The sequence below is a fragment of the Aricia agestis genome, chromosome 4 (genome assembly GCF_905147365.1).
Source record: "Aricia agestis chromosome 4, ilAriAges1.1, whole genome shotgun sequence".
NCBI lineage: Eukaryota > Metazoa > Arthropoda > Insecta > Lepidoptera > Lycaenidae > Aricia > Aricia agestis.
In genome coordinates, this window is record NC_056409.1 from 12409615 (window position 1) to 12431740 (window position 22126).

At 38.2% G+C, this 22126-nt stretch overlaps 1 protein-coding gene across 2 annotated transcripts; it reads left to right on the forward strand.

Moving 5' to 3' along the window:
• The first annotated feature begins 1637 nt into the window (after positions 1-1637).
• On the forward strand, positions 1638-20937 carry LOC121725899 (uncharacterized protein CG45076-like). Of its 2 annotated transcripts, XM_042113069.1 has the most exons (11): positions 1638-1815; positions 3793-3876; positions 10706-10900; positions 11691-11803; positions 12601-12740; positions 12899-13060; positions 14585-14786; positions 14938-14983; positions 19524-19994; positions 20121-20233; positions 20405-20937. In XM_042113069.1, the coding sequence occupies exons 1-11, from the start codon at positions 1747-1749 to the stop codon at positions 20550-20552; spliced, it is 1743 nt and encodes a 580-aa protein (XP_041969003.1). In that variant the 5' UTR covers positions 1638-1746; the 3' UTR covers positions 20553-20937. The 2 variants fall into 2 exon arrangements, with proteins under 2 accessions (XP_041969003.1, XP_041969004.1); XM_042113070.1 differs by lacking the exon at positions 3793-3876 and having other exon boundaries at positions 1640-1815.
• The last annotated feature ends 1189 nt before the right edge of the window (positions 20938-22126 follow it).

The following is a 22126-nucleotide window of genomic DNA, read 5'->3' on the forward strand; positions in this document are numbered from 1 at the left end:
CACATGTTGTTTTTGTTTGACCTTGAATTGTTATGATTTATTGTATTGAAAACACTGGTGAGTCAATAAAGCAGTGGGTCTGGGATACCGGGTGTTTGATTTGCCGATCGATTATTATTATAATAATATTATATACTCAATTTCATTGTGTTTATTTCTGGGTCCAACACTGATCGTCGGTTACTGTGATCGTCTGAGCGATACAGCTGGAATAAATATTGTAAATTCTTAAGGTCATTTTGTAAAAGAAATGAATAAATAGTTTAAGTTTATTAATACTTCTGAGTATTGTATTATTGCAACGGTGAAACCTGCTAGCTAAACATCACAGCTATTCTATTACACAAAATCCCTGTAATACTGTTTTAAGCAGCAGCTTCAAAAACCATAAAAGCCTGCGAAAGGCTTAAACACCTAACTTACGTGTTAAGACTGTCGTTGGTAGTATAGCAATCTGCAATACTAATGTGTTAGCGTGTTTACACACGGCGCCGCAGCGGCAGCGTTTTTCGCCGCCGCAGAACCTACGGTGTGTCCACCACAGGTTCTGCGGCGCGATCTTGGGTCCGACTAGTCACTATAATCTCGTATATGTTGCTGCCGTCGCCGTGTGAAAAAGGCCCATAGAAATACAAGGATGAGTATGCAGCGGAGCCGCCGCGGTGGCGGTGGTGCGGTGCCGCTGCCGCTGCGGCGCGTGTGTAAACACGCTTACTGGAGCTGTATGTCGGAGTAGTAAACGGCCCGATCATTCGGCCGAAACATTGAACTTTCAACTTGGGAGTAGAACTCCTGATCTCCGCCTCCTCTACCTACCGAGTACCGAGTGGCGAGACAGTGCTGTCGGTCAATTTGACCTACTCGGTAGGTGTAACGAGGCTGGATAACAATTCTTCAAGTTTTTTTATTCTAACCATTCCTATTCTCTTAATAATAAATCCTTCACTCTCCTAATAGTATGTATGGAGAGAGGAATATATTTTGTACCTTTTAATATTTGACGCGTCCAGAAACATTCCTGAGTGGAACTTCAAAGAAGTAAAAGTGCGTTACCGCTGGTCATCACAACTCACCATCTTGGCCTACAGAATACGGTAGGCCTACTACGAAACCGTTTTGAGATTCAAACAATCGGCTGAAAATGCCGCGTCCCGTCTAACAATGTAATTTCTCCTTTAGAGTTTAAAGTAGGACGCAGTATTCTCATACGATTTTTTGAGTCTCAAAACGGTTTCGTGGTACGGCCCCTGATTTGAGATATCGCTTCACTCACTCGCTTAAAGCGACACGATGCCCGAAGCATAGGTAGTTAATTCTATTTCAATGACTCAAATTGGTTCTATTGTTATAGTTAAAGATTCATAAATTCATGAATGTAGAAACTAGAAAAATAACGTTCTTGTGTATTATACTCGGACTAGGTTATTTTAAGACGCATTCCGTAAGAATTTCGTAAGAATCTCATGACTCAGCATAATATTAAATGCATACCAACTTTATCCCGCGGTCTCGTATGCCGCATGATGTATGGATATCCTTAACCCATTTGATGACTTCAGACTTGCAATGCGGAGGCGTCTCGGGAGACTTTACTAAAGCCAAGCTCGAGTGACGTGAAAATTGCAATGACAGTGATCTAAAAATAAGGTCGCAAGCGTGGCGCGGCTTCGGCGAGCGACTACCGAGCGCTCCGCAGTCGAGGATCATTCGCCGCGAGTTACAGCCGAACTATAACGAATAGCAACCATGGTTTACGAAAGTGATTTTTACACGACGCGCCGGCCGTACTCCGTCCGCTCCAACTACAGCGTGTCGGTGAGTGGATTGCCTTATCTAACACCTAATGAGCGTGCACCTCGCTCCAAACTACTCCCGGGAGCCGGACCTCGCACCAATTCGACCCTCGTTTTTTAATGTTTCTCGCATAACGTATACGGTGGTCGTACAGTACAGTGACAACTTTAGTGTTTTTAAGTTATTTTTTATCAAATTATTTTTGAAGTGCATAACCTAGGCAGGTAATCGAATATCGTAGTGCTTGTAAACAACATTGCTTTGTAAGTTGTAGAGTAGGCGACGATAGGCAGCTAGTACGGTAGATTTAATCACTTTTGAATTTTGCGGCAATCCGCAAGTGGGTCATATCGTTTTGAGACGAGAATCGTAAAGCGGAGCTACCGGGCGCGCCAAATATAGCCGCGGCTGGAGTCGTCCGCCCGACTAACGGCGACTTCTCCGCTTGCAGCGGGCGGGCGATTGGGAGAAGGTGCCGTTTGTGCCGCGACCGAGTCTCGTGCCCGATCCCATAACGGCTTTCGGCCGGCGCAGCAGGCCGGGCACCCGAGCGTCCATCCTGGATCCTGTGACGCGGCAGAACATCCTACCGAAAGCGGAGGCCAAGTTGGCGCCGCTGGCGCCTTACGTCTCGCCGCGCGACCAGACTCGGGCGCGGGTGCTGGCGTCCGTGGGACAACACGAGCGCGCCTTCGAGGCGGACCCTCTCGGTACACCGCGCGATCACATGGACGTGGTCCTGGCTCAGGCACACGGGCGCCCGCAGCACGCTCCCCACCGCCACGTCTTCTACAGCAATTACGCCACATACTGAACACCGTCGCGTCATAGTCGTGTGTCGCTTTCGCTAGTCGGGTCGGTCGGGTCGGTGCGAGGTGCGCGGACGCGGTGCTAAGGGCGCGGTTGTTGCAGACGCCGCGTCACTACGTGGTGGTGGACCGGGACCCGCTGCCGCGCCGCGCCGAGGAACAGTACTCATACTCATACTCGAGCACTTCGGAGCGCTCGAACGGCAGCGGGCTGCCGCAGCGCAGCTCGTACAGCAACACGACAGAGCGGCGTTCGGCCAGCGGGCCCGGCGGCTACTCGTACACGAGCGACCGCAGCAGCAGCATCGGCGGCCCGGGCGGGTACTCCTACTCCTCGACTACTAGCGGCCGCCTGCCCTACGGAACCACCTACCGCCACTACTCTTACCGCGTGTAGCGCCCCGGCTCCCGACCTCCCGACCCCCTCCTCTCCCGAGTCTAACCTAGCCTAGCTTCACCGACCTAATCAGTATTCGCTAACGCAATGTGATCACTCTACTTTATTTAAAACATAAGTGGAGGTGTATCTGTTTTTAATTTTTTATGTGAAATTTAGTAAAACTTAATATTTATTAAATGAATATTATTTAGATTAATAAAGCTTGCATTTTTAATATATTTTTTATTCTTCCGAATTCCTATAAATATCGATGATGAGCTCGATATCATACTCGCTAACTGATGTGTGAGAATATGTTGGTTGTACCTACCCTCTCTGAGACTTTGTTGTTTGTTCTGTTGTTAATAGTTCTTTCTTATGATATCTACTTATTATCTACTAGTCAGACTCTCTAGTAGACGTATTTTTTATAAAGTTGCTTTTCTATTATTTCTATTTTCTATGTATTTTGAGAAAAGCATAGTTTTTCTAGATTTATAAATTGTAACGGGATAAATCCAAATATTTACTTAAATACATAAGTACCTAAAACATGTAGAGAAGCTACATTAGCATTTAGCACCTAACTTTTTACCAGACAGTTATATACCTAAGAGTAACTTTCTATTACTTTGAACAGCAAGTCAAATCACTACAAAAAAGCTGTACAATTTTTACAAATATTTCAACTTAACAATGAGACTACGCGAGTTGTATCTTGTAATCCTATGAAAACATAGTAAACCTACTTGTGTACATATAAACTAAACGTGATCCCTGTTTCCATTGTCGCTGCCGACGGTGGTACAGCCCCTGACGTCGGTGTACTACCTTTCGTCCTATGTACCGTATTACCATATCCCGTACGTGACGTACATACCCAAGCTGTCTCAGGTGAGTGTACAGCCGTGAGTGATCACTGCCGACTGCAGCGCAGCATCCGATGTAAATACTCGAGCGCACCGCTTGCAAGCGACACGGTTTATCACCAGCGCATTAGCTAATATGCCACACACCCCTTTGACGAATGCTCAGACTCGTGCCTATGTGTTTTAAAGTCATAAACGTGTCATAATAATGTATCATGAGTCATGACATCCATGGCAATCTTCACCTCTAAATCCAACATCATCAATGAATGTTATTTATATGACTCCATCTGGTTTGGTTAGGTTCGTGAACAATATTGGCAAGTTCTCTTCATTTGCACTTATCGATTCCTCCTTTACTTGCAGTACAGGATAAGTTTTCAAGAAAGAGTAAGTTACTTTAAATTGAGGATGGAAACATGCGCTACGCGCTTCATCTTCGGAGTCTCTTTGGCACCAAACCCATTACCAGACAGAACAACATAAAGTGTTCTTTTATTCGTTGATGGAGACGTAGAAAAATAATTTGGCCGACACCGCATGAAATCAATCATCAAATGCATAGCTTGGCGCACAGCATTACATTGCATCTACTACCGGTGTGACACATACACGCCTGCCGCATGTGGGCCAAAACAAGTTCCGTTCTTCATTTTGTACATTCTCATCTGTAAAATAAACAACAAATAAATGAAAATGGAGTGTCCACTATGAAATATCACTTGTCTGCAGACAGCATACGTGAATAATAGATAATAATTATCTACGATAGGGAATTTTCAATACCCCTTACCATCATTTACTATAATATTTTATCGTAAGCTTCGATCACTAAATCGTAAGTCAATCTCGGAAGGGTGTTTTCCAAGTATCTGGAAAAAGGCTTTAGTGACTCCTATCCCAAAAGGTGGCGATAAACAAGACATAAAACAATACAGACATATATCGAAACTTTGTGTTTTTGGGAAAATTATGGAAAAGATAATTACTTCCACATTATGTACACAAATAAATCATGCTCTTTCTGACGAACAGCATGGTTTTCGTAAGTCACGTGGGGTTACTACTAATATTTTAGTATCATAAACAGATTGTATACTTAACGCCATGGATGCAGGATACCAAGTAGACGCCGCGCACACCGATTTCTCAAAGGCATTTGATAAAATCAACCATTTAGTTCTCATCAAAAAACTTTTGAAGCTCGGTGTTCACGGCGATCTACTGAGATGGGTGGAGTCTTATGTATCTAATCGTAGTCAGGCAGTCGCGCTAAAGGGATTTCAATCTACGTCTCTAGTGAACAGATCGGGCATTCCTGATTCCACAGGGGTCTATTCTGGGACCTATTCTTTTCATCCTCGTAAATGATATTCGAAAATGTTTCAGGAATTCTCATCAGTCATCACTCATCACCATCTCTATGCAGATGACACAAAAATTTATAAAATTATCAAGACAATAATTAATAATGACTGTATTGAATTACAAAACGATCTGAACAGTCCCGACTTATATTGTGCAGCTAAACCAAGCTAAAAAAGTCAATATTTAAGTAAATACTGACTTTTTGTTTTTTTATTTTTAATATACTTACATATACTTATTATAAAAAACCGGCCAAGTGCGTGTCGGGCCACGCGCAATATAGGGTTTCGTAGTACCGCTAGTTTTTGAAAAATTTTGTTTGGTCAATGAACGTACATTTATAACGTGTTTTACACTACTATAACAACATCATCTCAGTTACTTTTAAGGAATTTGAACGAAAAATTCCTTTATACTTCGCCGAATACATTTTTTTTAGTTGATCGACTATTACTCAATAACTTATGAAGTCTTCTTAACCGTGATAGTTTTCCTTTTAAATTCAGCATATTACCTACTCCCGTGAATTTTTTCACATTTCCAGCAGCAACCGTTTAGCTGATAGAAAGGGGGGACACTAGACTCAACGATTTTTTCCACTTTAAAACTTAATATTTCACAAATGGATCCCTAAATCGGAAAATGATCTATGAAAACTTATAATATTATTTTAAAAAAAGCTATTTAAAAAATTCATCCCCGCTTGATGTGTAGGGAAGGTACCTACTAGTATGTCTGGTCTCTGGTAGTTACCTACGGCTATATAGATAGGACCTAAAAAAGCTGTAATTTGGCATTAATGATGCCGACAAAATAGCACGGTCTACATAAAATCTTAAAAAATATTTTTTATGGTAGGTCTTTGAGCAAAACCGCGGACAGGCAGATGGACGGACAGATCGAAACTATAAGGGTTCCTTGTTGACTACGGAACCCTAAAGAGGAACTAATTTTCGATCGAATTTCTATGAACGTAACTGACATGATGTTGTTAGTAGTGTAAAACACGTTATAAATGTAAATTCATAAGAATTAAGACCATACAAAAATTATACTCGTGTCACACAATCATCACCTCTAGTAATTCACACCTTTTACTGTTCCAAAGTTGCCTCTGTTACTTCGCGGTAATTAAACAATAGACGGCATTTTTTTAGAATTTAGACTAAGGGCCTGTTTCACCACTTCCTGATAAGTGCCGAATAGGCTATCCACCAATTAACTTGACAGATGAAGTATGGAATCTGTCAAAAAAGCTGTGAATAGCCTATTCGACACTTTATCAGAAAGTAGTGAAACAGGCCCTAAGTATACTAGAATATAACTAACTAGTTATGCTTGTATGAAAATGTGATGTTATACTTACATACGTGCTTAGTAGTCACGTCACATTGTACTTTGTAGTATGAATTTTAATTTTTATGCCTAATTTTAAATGCCGATTTATCCAGTGGGAATGTTCACTATGGCAGTGTGCCAAGCACGGACTTATGATTCGCCAAGCAATTTCTCCTTCACATTAATTACACAGTAGGTACTAGGTACTAAACAGTTATGAATTCAAATCTTATATTTACATAAGTACAACTACAAGTAAGTATTCTTTAATTCAATTAAAAGAATGTTAAGGTTATGGTTGAAGTATGTTATCAAATAATTGACTAAGTAGGTACGTATAGTTTTTTTATTGAAACTTAATGGTTACACGACCAGGATCTAAGGTCGAATTTCGAAGTAAAAGAATTTTAACCTAAAATACTTATCTAGATACTTTATTGCTGCACTCAGAGACATTTTAATCTTCAATTTAAGAGGATTCCACACCGCCGTTTTTCCATACAAACGCTGTCCCCTGTTTCCTCCCTGGATAATGCCGGTAGAGTTATGATTTTTTTCCTGAATATCTATGGCCACTATTAGCATGTCCCTATGTTTTCTTTTTTTTTCATAATTTAATTATTAAAAAAGATAAGAGCGTCCAAAAACCCAAAAAAATGGCCAGATTTTCCTCTGTGTTCAAACACCCAGAAAACAAAACTGGCTAGAATATACAAAACAAATAAAACATAGGAACACAGCTCAAGCTTGCTTTAATTCTTAATGAAAAAATTACTTAAATCGGTTAAGTTTTGGAGAAGGAACCAGCGGACAACGAATCGAAGATTTTCGGTTCTTTTATTAGAACTTTTGTCGTGTTGTCTCTATCGCGCTCTGCGGTGGGAGACTTGAGATTGGTGAGACAGCAATACATTTTCAAATACCTATTTTCAATTTCTCTCGCCCCTGGTGTATCCTCTTAATGAAGAGTTTGGCACTTGGCAGACAATAATATTGTATTACTAGCTGTCCCGGCAAACGTTGTTTTGCCATATAAAGTATTTCGCCCACATTATTTAATTTTTATTGAAGTGATTAAATAAGTATGGCACCATGGCATCAGCCATCATCCATCGCTATCCCGTCGCACAAACGATGGTCGCCGTCAGTTTCGAGTTGTAATAATTTACTATTATTTATTCAACAAATGCACTTATCAATATAAAAAGTACCCAGTAGCCGATTCTCAGACCTACTGGATATGCATATAAAATTTGGTAAAAATCAGTAAAGCCGTTTCGGAGGAGTACGGTAAATAACATTGTGACACGAGAATTTTATTATTAGTATATAAGAATATGGATTATGGGGCTTTAAATGTCAAAATTCTTATAATATAGTTATATTTTAACTAGCGGCCCGCCCCGGCTTCGCACGGGTGGACATTGATTTTTAAATATTTTTTTTTTCAATCTTTATTTCTTAGTCAATCTTTATGAGCAGAACATAAAAATGGTTTACACTAAACGTAATGAATTAATGAAGCGCTATAATATTATCCCATCAATGAAGCGGCATCCGGCTGTCGCATAACTATTATATTCTAAATCTATTGTGTCTGCGATTCCCATGATCGAGGTAATAATAATTAATATTTACGTGGACTCTCCGGGCGAGCACACCCGTGCGGCGCGCCTTGACGACGCCCAATTCGCAACGTGCAGCAGAAATCGTAATATTTTAATTTCGCCATAACATTAAAACCAAACGTCCAATTTTAATCATTCAAAGACCAAATATTATCTACATTAACTGTACTTAGTAATGAAATAATTTATTTTAATAAGAATTAATGCCATGAGTAAAATAAAGGCATTTAAAAGTAGTCCAAAAACATTTCAAGATTTTTTAATAAAAAAATGGTTATTGTGCCTCACTCAACATAGATAGGTATAGTGTGTCGCGGACTTTTTTGTAGATATTTAAAAGATCTACAATTACTTAAAACATTTTATGGTTCTATCTTTTATAGTTTAGGCAGCGTACGCGAAAAAAGTAACATTTCTGGTTGATTTTTTACACCTTGCGTCCGAAAATCCCAAAAATCTTACGGAACCCTATTTTTTGCCAAAATAAAATTTAGTCTAGCTCAGCAGAATTAATGTAGGATTCCAATGGTAAAAGAATCTTTCAAATCGGTCCAGTAGTTTCGGATCCTATTCAAGACAAACAAACAATCAAATCTTTCCTATTTATAATAGTAGTGTAGATTACAGCTAAGTAATATATTCGTCTCTGAGTGCGGCAGTTAGTACTTAGAAGAAGCACTCAGTGTTTTCGATTTTGTTACTTTTAGATTTCACTGTTTTTCATAAGTTGGGAGTTAAATTGTAACCGGACATCCTTGAACGTAATAAAAACAATGGCGAACGTCGAGAATCAAGGGAATTAGATTTGGCTGCTGACCAAAGGCCACGGAAAACATCTGGGTGTTGCGAGAACTAAACAAAAATCCTAATTTTACGTGTTTGTGAGTGCCGGGCTACGCGTCATTAAATAATTTTCACGTAGTAATTACAAACTCATTAATGAAATGAAAATACACATGGCAAAACAAATGTATCCGATTATAATAATTAATTTAGAACAGTAAAGATATTATTCAAGGTTTAAGACAAAATTTTAATTAAGAAAAATAAAAGTAAGTAACTATGTACTTACCTACTACAAAAAATGCAAATACTGCATTCTAAACTCTAAGAAACTGCAAATTTCGAACGGCTCCAGGCTCAGGTCGATCATAATAATAATATAACCCGGGCTGTTGGCTGCGTATGTGTTTTCATCTAATTTTACTCTCATTCGGCGTATAAACCGTGACTCACTGGACTGTAATATCTGACCGTGGTCTTTTATTTTGAATCATTTTCTCTACAACGTTTAGAGCCAATTTAAATATTGTTAATATCTCACCTGCAAATTTTTTGATTTAGCTAGAGATCTTTAATAGGAAAAGGATGAAAAAACCTAAAAGCTACCTACCAAACGTAATGAATTACCTAATTCATTACGTTTGGTAGGTAGCTTTTGGGAGCATATTTGGAGGACATAAGCAATTAATATAATATTATTAAGTATATTTACTATTACATAAATAAGTATGTACCTACATACTTAATAATGTATTTAGACAAATTCACAATGTTGCTAAGTAGGTGCAACATGAAATCAAGTAGACGGGTAATCAAAAGTTCTCATCAAAAACTAAGAAGCCTCATGAGATTTATAAAGACTGTTCAATGTTCACAAGTTTTGGAGAAATTCTGTGCTTATCTTCGCATGGCATGATGCTCGAGCTCTAAAGGTAATGCGAATTTTCGTACTTAATCTTAATTTAAGCCTAGTAAAGTAGTCGTCGACCGTCCAACTAACAACTAGCATGATACAGAAATACAAAAGGAACTACAAAAATTTACTGAACACATAGCAGTGCCGTAAATAGGGCGGTGCCACCGGTGCCCAGGCACAGGGCGTAAACTCCTTGGGGGCGCAAGAATGGCCAGACCAGGCAGACTCTTATTCTTTCGAATTTCTCCCGATAAGTACTTCCCGCTGCACCCCAGAGATGTTTTCCAATGTAGAAAAAAATATCCACAGCCTAGCATATAACTTTCTCCACTTTGGAAGTCAGTTAAACAACAAGCGTGCAGTTATATAAGCTCGCACAGGGCGCAAAAAAGGCTATTTACGGCACTGACACATAGATTCTAGAATATATTAACAGTTTGATTTAAATAGATACTGAGTATGTACCTACGGATGTACCTATAAGATCATGGTCAAAATTAATTACAAGAGTGACCAGTAAGATACGAGGCTAGCAACAACAAGTATTAAAAGTCTGTTTCTGTTTTCTAATTACAGCACTTGAGCGCATGATGTGGCATACCTAGTACCTACCTACTGATCAACGTTGAATGTTTCAACTACAGCAACGCTTCGCTTGTGCGAAGGACTCTCAAACCAATAATTTCACGTTAACTTAAAATTAGCATGCATCGGCACTGAGTCGCATTATGCGCAATTGGAAAACAGGGAGAGCCTTCCATCGCTTCTAGAGTTACTGCCCCTTTTAGGTTCAATAGAATATCGAGTTTGTTTGATTGTAGGCTGAGTTAATATACCGGCCAACGACTCGCACTGTGACCCGACTCGCCACCTACCCCGAAGTGCCGCACCACGTGGTACGCGTGCGCGTGCGACCGTCCGTCGTGCTGAGGGAGCTGGACCGCATCGCCTACCGCCACCGCCCCACACTCGCCGTCTCCGGTCTCGACGACTACTACAAGTCCGAAGCCACTAGGGTAAGAAATTAAGAGGTTATGGGTCCTTCACCTTGCTTTTAGCACATATTAGCGCCTATACTATATCGATGGCAAAGCTGAAAGTATTAAGTATGCTGTTTTCCGTCTAAACACCAGTCCATGGTATCACCAACAGCAGATTTGATACGTCAGCGCTCAGCAGCATTTTGCATTAATCGAACACATTTTTTTTCTCTTAATTTTCCTGTAATTTTAAAGACGTCAATACCAACGTCTTAGTAATTTACAAGACTATAAGAAAAGCTTGTTACTCCATGTTTTCCAAATGTAATACTGTCTGGCAAGACGCCAGATGCTCATTTGTTAGTGTGAAATTCTTAGCTTTGCTTGAGTTTACATTACACTCATTGCAGTGGATTGTTATAACATATTATGACACTATAAATAGACTGGGAAAGTGAAACATTTCGAATATCAATGAATTTAGTTTTAAAAACCTGAGTCCAATCTTGTGGCGGCATTTGTGAATGACCTGCGCTAATTGTCTTGTGTATTGCTGGATCACACTCTGTGGTAACAAGGTTCCCACATAGCGTGATTGCAAAATTTTCGTTTGCGAGTAAAGGGTAGATCAATGTACGAATATACAAGCTAGGTAAAACTACGCAACCGGACCAGTTTGTTGGCAAAAGGCTTTTGACGATTACTGATATATGCTTTTGATTGAATGGGTATAGAAACGTAGACAACTAATTGTCTGACTGTAAGTAATATGAAATAATTATTACAATTTTGAAGCTCCTAGCATTTAAATGGTACAATGTTTCAGGCATTCGAGGATGAGACTCGTCGTATCCGCGCGGACACCGCGTCGCTGCTGCAGCGGGCTCGCTCGGTCGTGCCTCGTGCCAAGACCGTTGCTCCCCTCGACACTATTTACTCGTAAGTGTTAGATGGCTCATTATTCATGTTCACGATTTAATTTGAATCATTATTATCATCAGCTTATTAATTCTTCGCAATGGATTTAACCATCGTAGCCTTTGCGTTTTATGATCTTCAAGTATTTGATTACGGCCTCGGTACAAATCATTAGCTCTAATATATTTTAACGGTGCATCAAGATGAATGTCAGGAACAATGACAACCCACCTGCGCAATTACAGGTCAAGTTTTTCTTGGCACACGCTGATGTACAACGCTTTAAAAATAGTCAACCCATTGATGCGTTTATCAGACGTAGCGGCACTGACATTGATGACGGTTCCGTTCATAATTTGGCAATGCGAGGCTAGTTAGCGTAAAGCGATCTGGTGTAAAAGAAGAAATGTACTCATTGAAAGGGCGTATAGCGTCTGTTCTTTGATTGGTTCTTATTTCCAGTGTGGGTGTTCATTTCCCGGCCAAATGTATCCATGCGTCTGACGTACAACTTGTGACCAAACATTTAATTATAGCTCGCACTAAATGCCAGCCAATGTTTGTCGGCTACAAATCTTAAGGTTGTTGCGGTTTGTTTTGATATCTGATTTATTTACATGTTACTAATGAGAACTGCCGAGAGCTGATGCTAGTCATACACGAGCCACGTTCACCACATAATATGCTACATATCGATATCAATTACCGATTTTTGGACTTCTTTTTGCAATAAAACACATTTTTTTGCAATTTTTATATAAGCTCATTTTGTTTTAATCAAGTTTTAGTCTAAACTAGAAACTAACAATAACTTTCAGATACTCCTATGGAGAACCAGTACCTTACCGCTTCAGCAACGATGCTTACATTGCGAAACTTCTGGTGCCTTTGGGCAGTGTCGCGGACCATATTCGCCAAATGGCCTTCTACAGTGCCCCAGCCCGAGAGAGGTTCACAGGTACGAAAATTTGTCAATTTTTTTTACAGAGATAATACAATATATTATAATACTATAACTTTTGAAGTGGTACCTTAAACCCGAGTGGTCTCCTTTGGGTTTTCTAACAATTGTATCCTAGTGTGTCCCCATGGTAACCTCAAGCTGTTGCTCTTTAGGACGCGGCAACCTAGCGTGCGTGCACTATTCCGGTAAAAAGGCCTTCTCCAACCGCAGACCTCTGTACAAGGAATTAAGCATCAGGGACGACGTCAACCTTCTATCGTTTTACGCGAAAAATAGGCTCGCTGCTGCCGGTTTAGCTGGCGAAAAAGCCACAGGTATCTTATCATTGACGCATTGCTAGCATTGGCTTCTCCTTCGCAGATTTTTGAATTAAATTAATTAAATCTCGTGCGGTGAGAAATCTCGTAACCTTAAAACCATTCATCAATAAATTATGAATGAATAATCTGTAATACATGGTAAAGAAGGTCTTTGAGTGTAGAAGCCATCAAGATATATTATATTATTAGTTTACTTTTCACATTCTTTTGTATTCAAAAAATACTTAATTTTTTTTTAATTTTGCAAGCTTTTTTCACCAATTCCTTTTGATTGCAGGGTTGGTATAAGTTTAGTTTACTTTCACTTATATCCAGTGATCCAAATTGCCAACTATACTACTATTAATTTTGTTTTATATACCAAGAATTAGGTTTATCTTTGCTCTATAATTTAACCAGCAAAATCATTTGCGAAAAATTGTAAAGTTTCTCATGCACGTCACTAGTAACTGGTTAGATTTTTTGGTTTTAATTGAAGTATTTTAATAGTAGCCCACATACTTGATCGGTTACGAGATCTCATTAGTGCGCTAATAAATAAATTACGCTTTACAGCTTCATATTAGTTGTGAATAAAACTAAATAAAAGGAAATATTAAAAGGACTTTCTAACACTGGGTGTGGTGTCTCTTGCAGCAGGCAAAGCGCCAGAAGAGCCGTCAGCGGCGCAGTGCGCGTAGCACCGCTCTCTCCCTTGTCCTCCGCTGCTCTGAGACGCGGCGCGGGCGCAAGTATAACACGATCTGCGCCCGCGCCGCATCTACCTTCGCATCCTTGATCTCGGTATAACATCCGACTAACCGAAATTGATTATTTTTATAAATTTTACACTAAATCCTATTTTGTTAATCATTTACAAAGAACGAGCGAGACATGTTTTTTTAATGATCGTAAAACTTACTATTAAGTCGAATTTGTGATCACTGATCGAGACGACTCACTTAACAGGACTGATTTTGTTTAACAATAAAATATATTTTTTCCACATTTTTGTTTTACTTAGTATGCATGTTAGATATTATCCTATCACGCTTAAAATTTCCGGGCTTTCTAACGCTTGGCTTTTGGTTATTGAATTTTAACACATTTTATGTAAATATTTCTTTACACGATAGGAACATCTAGTATGTTTTCTTTTTAGACATAATATTTATATTTTAATTAAGTATGTAAATTTCATATTTTGGATACAGTTTTATAAATTTCACAATATTACTTAATCCGATATTGTTCAAAATCACATAGACATCTAGACAAAAAGGCATCATCCTTACATACAGGATTTTTGTATCCCTCTGGTGTATCATTAAAAATATGCACTAAGCATGCAATCAAACAAGTAAGCCGAGCTAAATTGGCTAACAACATTCATGACCAACATTAAATTGGCTGGCTACGCTTTTCACATCAGAGCACTTATAAATCGACTAGCTTGTGCAGTTAACTGCTGAAGCCAGCGAAAATCATTTCATCAATAATTACTGGTCCATCCGACTGTTTGACTCGCTTGGGATGCAGTGAAACTCCTACCCTGGAGACCGAGCCGCAAGTTCCAGGCCCCCAAGACGATGGAAGATCCCGATTTGGAGTTAAAAGCGACGAGAGCTGAGCGTGAACAAAGATTCAGAGCTACTACTGCGGAGCCTGTATTGGCACCGGCAGCTGACTTAGCCGAAATCAAACGCAAGAGACAAGAAGAAGCGCGTGCTGCTGAAGAAAAGTAAGTGTTTGAAAGTAAAATAAGTAGGTACTACGATCCTTAAAATTTTTACCAAACTGTCTGTTACTGTGTCAACTGTACTACCTATTTGTCTTTTATAATAAAAAAAAATACTTACTAGAAAATAAAATGTTCTTTCTCTACGTCGTAGGGCACTCAAAGAGGAAGCAAAACGAGAAGCTGAGCGTAAATTACAGGTAAATAATCAATTTTGATTGAATAGAAAATAGGCTACTTGACCTACTTTTTTTCTTCATGCTAATCGCTTCCTAATCATTTATTTTCACCAAAAAACTAATATTTTCATATTTTAAACAGTAGAAACCCATAAAAATGTTGATTGAAAAATATGCCTTTTAAATGGCGCCGAAAACACTGTCCGCCATAATGTGACGTCATATTTCTTGTACTTATTTTATACTTTCTTTATAGAACATTTTTTATGTGCTAAACGTGCGAGTCACATCAGAAATTAAAAAATATAAAATCATATTTTCAAATCGACTTTATTTATCCTACTAATCCTACTTCCTTCCTACTAATCCTACTAATATTATAAAGGCGAAAGTTTGTTTGGATGTATGGATGTTTGTTACCCTTTCACACAAAACCTACTGAACGGATTTTAATGAAACTTTACAAATAGTGGCATAAACTCAAACTCAAACTTTTTTATTCAGAATATTTTTTTTCAAATATTCTCTGAACGTCGGGGCTACACAGATGCCTACCACCGGTTCGGGAACTAACCCGACGAGAAGAACCGGCGTAAGAAACTCGCACGGGGCCATCTTTTTCTAAAAAGATGGAAAATTACAAAAAATATATTATAAAATAACAGTGTGACTAAATAAAATACAACGAGTGTACAATTATTATACATAATATTATATAGAAACAGCTCTGCAGGGGGCGACCTTATTCCCATGGTGTACTATCATTCATGAAATCAGTAATTTTATAGTACGTTTTGGTACACAAACGTTCTTTAACAACTTTTTTAAATCTATTAATTGAAAGATTTTGAACGATTTCTGGGATCTTATTATAAAGGCGTATACATTGACCTTTAAAAGAATTTTTGACTTTAGTAAGTCTAGTCACCGGAATTTCAAGCTTATGTTTATTACGAGTATTTCTCCCATGGGTATCACATTTTTTCGTGAATTGATATATTCTTTTTAACATATAATACATTTGATAGGACATATTGAGAAGCAACAGTTAAGATTCCAGTTTCCTTAAATTTTTCTCTAAGTGAAGTATTACGGGCCAACTTGTAGATTGCGCGCACAGCTCGCTTCTGCAGCACAAAAATTGTATTTATATCTGCAGCATTGCCCCACAGCAAAATGCCGTAGGACATAATACTATGAAAGTAACTAAAATACACTAGACGTGCTGTTATTTCATCAATCTTACTTACTGCATATGCTGCTGAACTGAGTCTGTCGGCCAACCCAGCAATATGAGGGCCCCACTGAAGCTTGGAGTCTAGTGTAATACCTAAAAATACAGCTGTATCCACTAGCTCCATAGCATCACCATTTAAAAGCACATTGGTTTCCGTTTGCCTTACATTGGGCAATTTGAATTTAATACATTTCGTTTTTTTACTATTAAGTAAAAGATTATTAACGCTAAACCAATGTGCAATCTTTGAGAGAGCATTATTTACTTCGTCATAACACGCATTAAGCCGTTTGATATTGAATGTAAAAGATGTATCATCAGCAAATAATACTATCCCATGTTTATCTTTAATTAAGAATGGCAAGTCATTTATATAAATAAGAAACAGGAAGGGTCCTAATATAGACCCCTGTGGGACCCCCATTTCAATTTTTGCACCAGCAGATTTTTTACCATTTATCTCAACCCTCTGAGTTCTATTTGACAAGTACGATTTTAGGAGGGCGAGTGCTGTGCCTTTTATGCCATAGTGACAGAGTTTCCTGACCAATGATTTGTGTTGCACACAATCAAAGTATTATCTCGGTAAAATAGATATAGGTCGGAAATTAGACGGGTCCAACTTACTACCAGATTTAAAAAGAGGTAAAACTTTACTGTGTTTCATTAGATCAGGAAATACGCCACTTTTTATACAATCATTAAATATAGTCGCTAAGTAGGACGCGATAACATCGATTATAGATTTAATAACTTTCATTGATAGGCCCCACAAGTCAGTAGTGTTCTTAATATTTAGTAAATTGAAAGTTTTTATAATGTCTTCAGGACCTACTTCTTTAAATCTGAAGTCGATATCACATTTATTTACATTTTCTTTAAGTAACAATATAGCATCATCAGGAGAGTCCTTTAGGTTACTTGTAATTGAAACTGGAATGTCAGCGAAAAATTTCTCAAAAGCAGTCGCAACATCACTGTCGGAAGTTATATTTTTGTTATCTATATTTAATTTAAAATCTGAGTTGTGACTGGCGACTCTTCCAGTTTCACTTGCTATTATTTGCCACGTTGTCTTTACTTTATTTTTTGAATTCTTAATTTTATTTCTAATGTGAATAGATTTGGCAGCCCTGCAGACTTGCTTAAATATTTTTGAATATAATCTTACATAGTTTATAAAGTGTTCACTTTGATTTATAGTTCTTTCATTATAAAGGTCATACAGTTTTAATCTGCTTTTCATAATACCTGGTGTAGCCCATTCACTAAATTTACTCTTATTGTTTTTTCCAACTGTCTTAGAGGTGAAGGTATTATCAAAATTGTTTTTAATTAATTTGAAAATATTACCAAATGTCATATCTGGACTACTATGATATTCTGAATTTCCAATCTTAGATATAATTTCACCCCTAAACTTCTCAATACGTTTATCATTAATTGGAATACAAGTACTTTTGTTTTATACTTTTTTGAAATTCTTGTTCATGGGGAAAATAGCTCGTTGTCCACAGTGATCAGAGCTTAGTATGTTTAAGACTTCTTTCTTTAAGGGGTCTATATTGGTAAAAATATTATCAATGCATGTAGCAGAGTTGCCACTGATCCTTGTGGGTTCATAAAACAAATTTGTCAAATTATATGATCTTAACAAAGAAGTGAATCTAACAGTGGTTGAATTATTGTCTAAAATATTTATATTAAAATCACCACAAAGTAAAATGTGTTTGTTAAATGCACTTATTTTTGTTAATAAAATCTCCATGTCCTTTTCAAATATATCATATAATCCTAGTGGAGGCCTGTATACACATATAATAATAATATAGGTACCGCCGCAAAAGCTACGTCCCGCAATTTTTAAATCAGTAATATCTTTGAAAATATTCATTTAAATCATATATGCTGTGAAGGGCCATATAGACCTATAATAAATCAATAATGTATTTAAAGTATTTAATTGAATAAGGATTAATGCCATAATGGTTAAAATCTTTTCGAAAATTAGACATTATTTGAAGTTACCGGTACCGACCAATGCGGGCCACGGGTAGTAATGATTATACTGAATCGATTTTAAACAATTTTTTCAGTAAGTGACATAGGCTATAATATATTTTGTACCCGTGCGAAGCCGGGGCGGGTCGCTAGTTTTACTATAATAGGCTACTTGACCTAAATTCAATTTCATTTAATTTATGTATTTTAAAAACACTCTTAAAAGACGAAAATAAATTTCTCCTTGAAATGTGTTTTTTTTTTTACGTTTTATTTGATACCCATATTATTGAAGAAGTGCTTTAAGACTAACTATTCCACTATCTTGGATGAGCGTCCATTTTGTATGTAGAACGACATTACATTCGTTTCCGAGTTACTCTCAATGAGCCCTTTCATTTGATATTCATATTGCAGAAGTGCATTAAAAATAACTATGTATTCCCGTGTCTTGGATGAGCTGCCATATTGGATGTAGAATGACTGTACATTCGTTTTCATGATACTCTCAATGAGCTCTTTTATTTGATACCCATATTGCAGTAGTACATTAAAAATAACTATTCCCCTATCTTGGATGCACCGCCATTTTGGATGTAGAATGACATTACATTCGTTTTCGAGTTACTCTCAAAAAGCCCTTTCATTTAATATCCATATTGTAGGACTGCATAGAAAATAACTATTTCGCCATCATGGATGGTCGGCCATATTGGATTTAGAGTGATGTCACATACCACATCGTGCATGGTCATCCAAACTAAACGTGTATGCAAAATTTCAGCCCAATCGGTTAAATATATCTACTTCAAAATTGAGTTCCAAAATTCCACCGTAACATACATACTTACATACATACAGAGCAAGTTAAATAATAAAATAAAATAAATAATAAAAAAACTTTTAAAATATGTTATTGTGGGATATTCATAGGTACGAGATAGACATACCATCGCGAAGTTTTCTGTAGACCTTTTCATAGTGTACAATACTTAGTACATTATTTTGATAAATCTCGTAGGATTCAGCCTGCGTTTGCAATGTAAGCGGAAAAAAATGAAATTATTTATGACATCACATTAGACCCCATAAATAACAGTATTTCTCCACTATTTAATGAATTTCATTATACTTATAAACCTTCCTCTTTAATCACACTATCTATTAAAGAAAACCGCATCAAAATCGGTTGCGTAGTTTTAAAGATTAAAGGGAACAAAGGGACATAGGTAAAAAAAGCGACTTTGTTTTATACCATGTAGTGACTGACTAAGTATGTGTAAAGAATCACATTAAAATGTTATCATCATATTATGCTTTTAGGCTGAAAGAGAACTTGCTGAAAAAAAACGCGCTGAAGAAGAAGCTCGCCAAGCAGAAGAAGCAAAAAGGCAAGCTGAAGAAGAAGCAAGAGCAGCTGAGGAGGAAGCAAGGTTAGCCGAAGAAGCCAAACTAGCCGAAGAAGCTAGGTTAGCCGAGGAAGCCAGATTGGCTGAAGAAGCTAAATTAGCCGAAGAGGCGAGATTAGCGGAAGAGGCTAGGATAGCTGAAGAATCCAGGTTAGCGGAAGAAGCTAGATTAGCAGAAGAAGCCAAGCTGGCCGAAGAAGCGAGGTTAGCAGAAGAAGCAAGATTAGAGGAAGAAGCTAGACTAGCTGAGGAAGCAAAATTAACAGAAGAGGCTAGAATTGAAGAAGAGAGGCTAGCAGAACAAATGAGACAAGAGGAATTAGCAAAACTCGAGGAGTTGGAAAGACAAGCACAAGAGGAAAGAGAAGCTGAACTTGCGCGCCAGGTAATAAGAATAATAATTTCTCGAAAAGAGCATAAATTTTTCATGTAATTATGTATCTTTTGAAAATGACAAAAAAGGGAATTAAGCCACGGCCCACGGTTGATAAAAATTCCTATTTTTCACCAGGCTGCAGAGCTAGCTGAAATTGCAAGACAGGAATCTGAATTAGCTGCTGCTCGCTTAGAAGAACTGTCCCACAGTGCCTCAGCTGGTGACAATGTTGCAGAAACTGATTCAAGGTATCCCAAATCACAATCCTCATCCCTAATTACATAATTATTGTAATCTTTTTTTGGTCCAATATAATTCAATATCAATATCAAACTTTATTTGCAACCAAGTACATAAAATCAAAAATATACATAACTACTATGTAAGTAAAAGCTTCTAACTAAAAAAACTTGTTTCAGTGATGTACAAGGGGATAGCGCTGAACCCCTTATTGAAGAACCTGAGAGTCCAGAAGCAATTCCCAATGAAGAACCAAGGAATGAAGCTGAGGTTGTTGAAGAAAGTGAAGACGAAAGAGCTGAACCAGATTTAACAGACGAAGAATAAATTTAACTTTCCCTAATTATTGCTCGAATATTGATGTTGTAAAATTCTATTTGTTAATGTATTCCTGTGTTAATAACAATTTGAACTAGATATGCATTTGTTGACGGGCATATTAAACCTATTCAATATTCATGCTAGTAAATATATATATTAGGGGATGCATGATATTGTATTAGTGATAATACCCGGACTTATAAAAAAATGATTTTTTTACTCTATTGTTATATTTCATTTACGTAAATATAAATTTACGTCTAAAATGAGAATAGCATTTTAGCGTTGTTGTGAATAATGAATTGTTAACAATTTTGTTTTCTTAATGTTTAAGAATCTGTTTTGTAAAGTTATATTTTGTATAATTTAACAATAAAAGACATTAACAATAGTAATTGTTTCCTAAATACCCTAAGGTTTTTTTTAAGGAAGTCAGGTCGCTACTCGCTATAGCCCTGACGTCACTGCGACCCATGAGGATCTATTGTGACTCCTTCGCACTAGAGAATCCTCCCCAACCCAATACTGCTCATAAATTGAACGACATGTTTGGGGTTGCTGCCGCGAATTCCCTCTGTGGAAGAGTATTCGTGGCGACCAAAGTGCCTGGCTCTGTAGTAGAGGACAGTCGAGGAGAAGGTGAATAAGTGTTTCATCCTCCTCCTCACAGAATCTGCAAGTCGTTATGCTACAAATACCCACTGTTTAGGTGTTTGTTGAGCTTGCAGTGCCCGGTTAGGCTTCTGGTAAGGATTCTTAATTGGTTCCTACCCAAGGTGAGCACTAATTCTGATAGTTTCTTGTTGAAGCCGGGAAGGCCTTGGAGTGTTCAAGGCCAGGGGTCTCAGCCCATTGCTTCCTGCATAGTCTGTGACCCCATTCCTTGAGCACTTGCTTTGTGTTACTGGGAGTTATACCACAGACTGGTTCTGGACCATATATGAGACTCTCGGCCCCAACCCAAGCCTAGCCAGTTCGACAGCGGTTTCATTGCCGGGGACGTTACTGTGGCCCGGGACCCATACTAGGCGGATGTTGTTGTTCCTTCCCAGCATGTTTAACGTCTCAATGCATTCCAGAACTAATTTGGACGTGACTTCTGCGGCAGTCAGTGCTTTAAGTGCAGCTTGACTATCGTCGATCGATCGATAAAAACGTTTTTATTAACTAGGGCCATCTCCAGGCTTTCTAGTGAACAACCGAGGATAGCGAAGACTTCAGCCTGAAACACGGTCGCAAACTCCCCCAAACAGGCGTATTTGCCTTGGATTTTTCTATCCCAGTCCTCCCTGGAAGGTATAAAAACCTGGTATTGCTTCGAAAAGCTATACACCTTGGTCATAGCATCTGATGGTATGACAGGTGATTCACTGAGAGACTGTTCCAGCTGTCGAAATGGGGTGGAGGCCCAATTCGACCTGCCCGCCGTCCTGGCCCTGAGAGCCACCTTTTTGGCCTCCATCTGAACAAGCAGAGGAAGCGGAGTTAAGTTGATCAGGGCCTCGAGGGAAGCGGTGGGTGTTGACGAGAGTGCACCCGTGATTATTAGACATGTCAGTCTCTGTACGCTGTTTAGACTT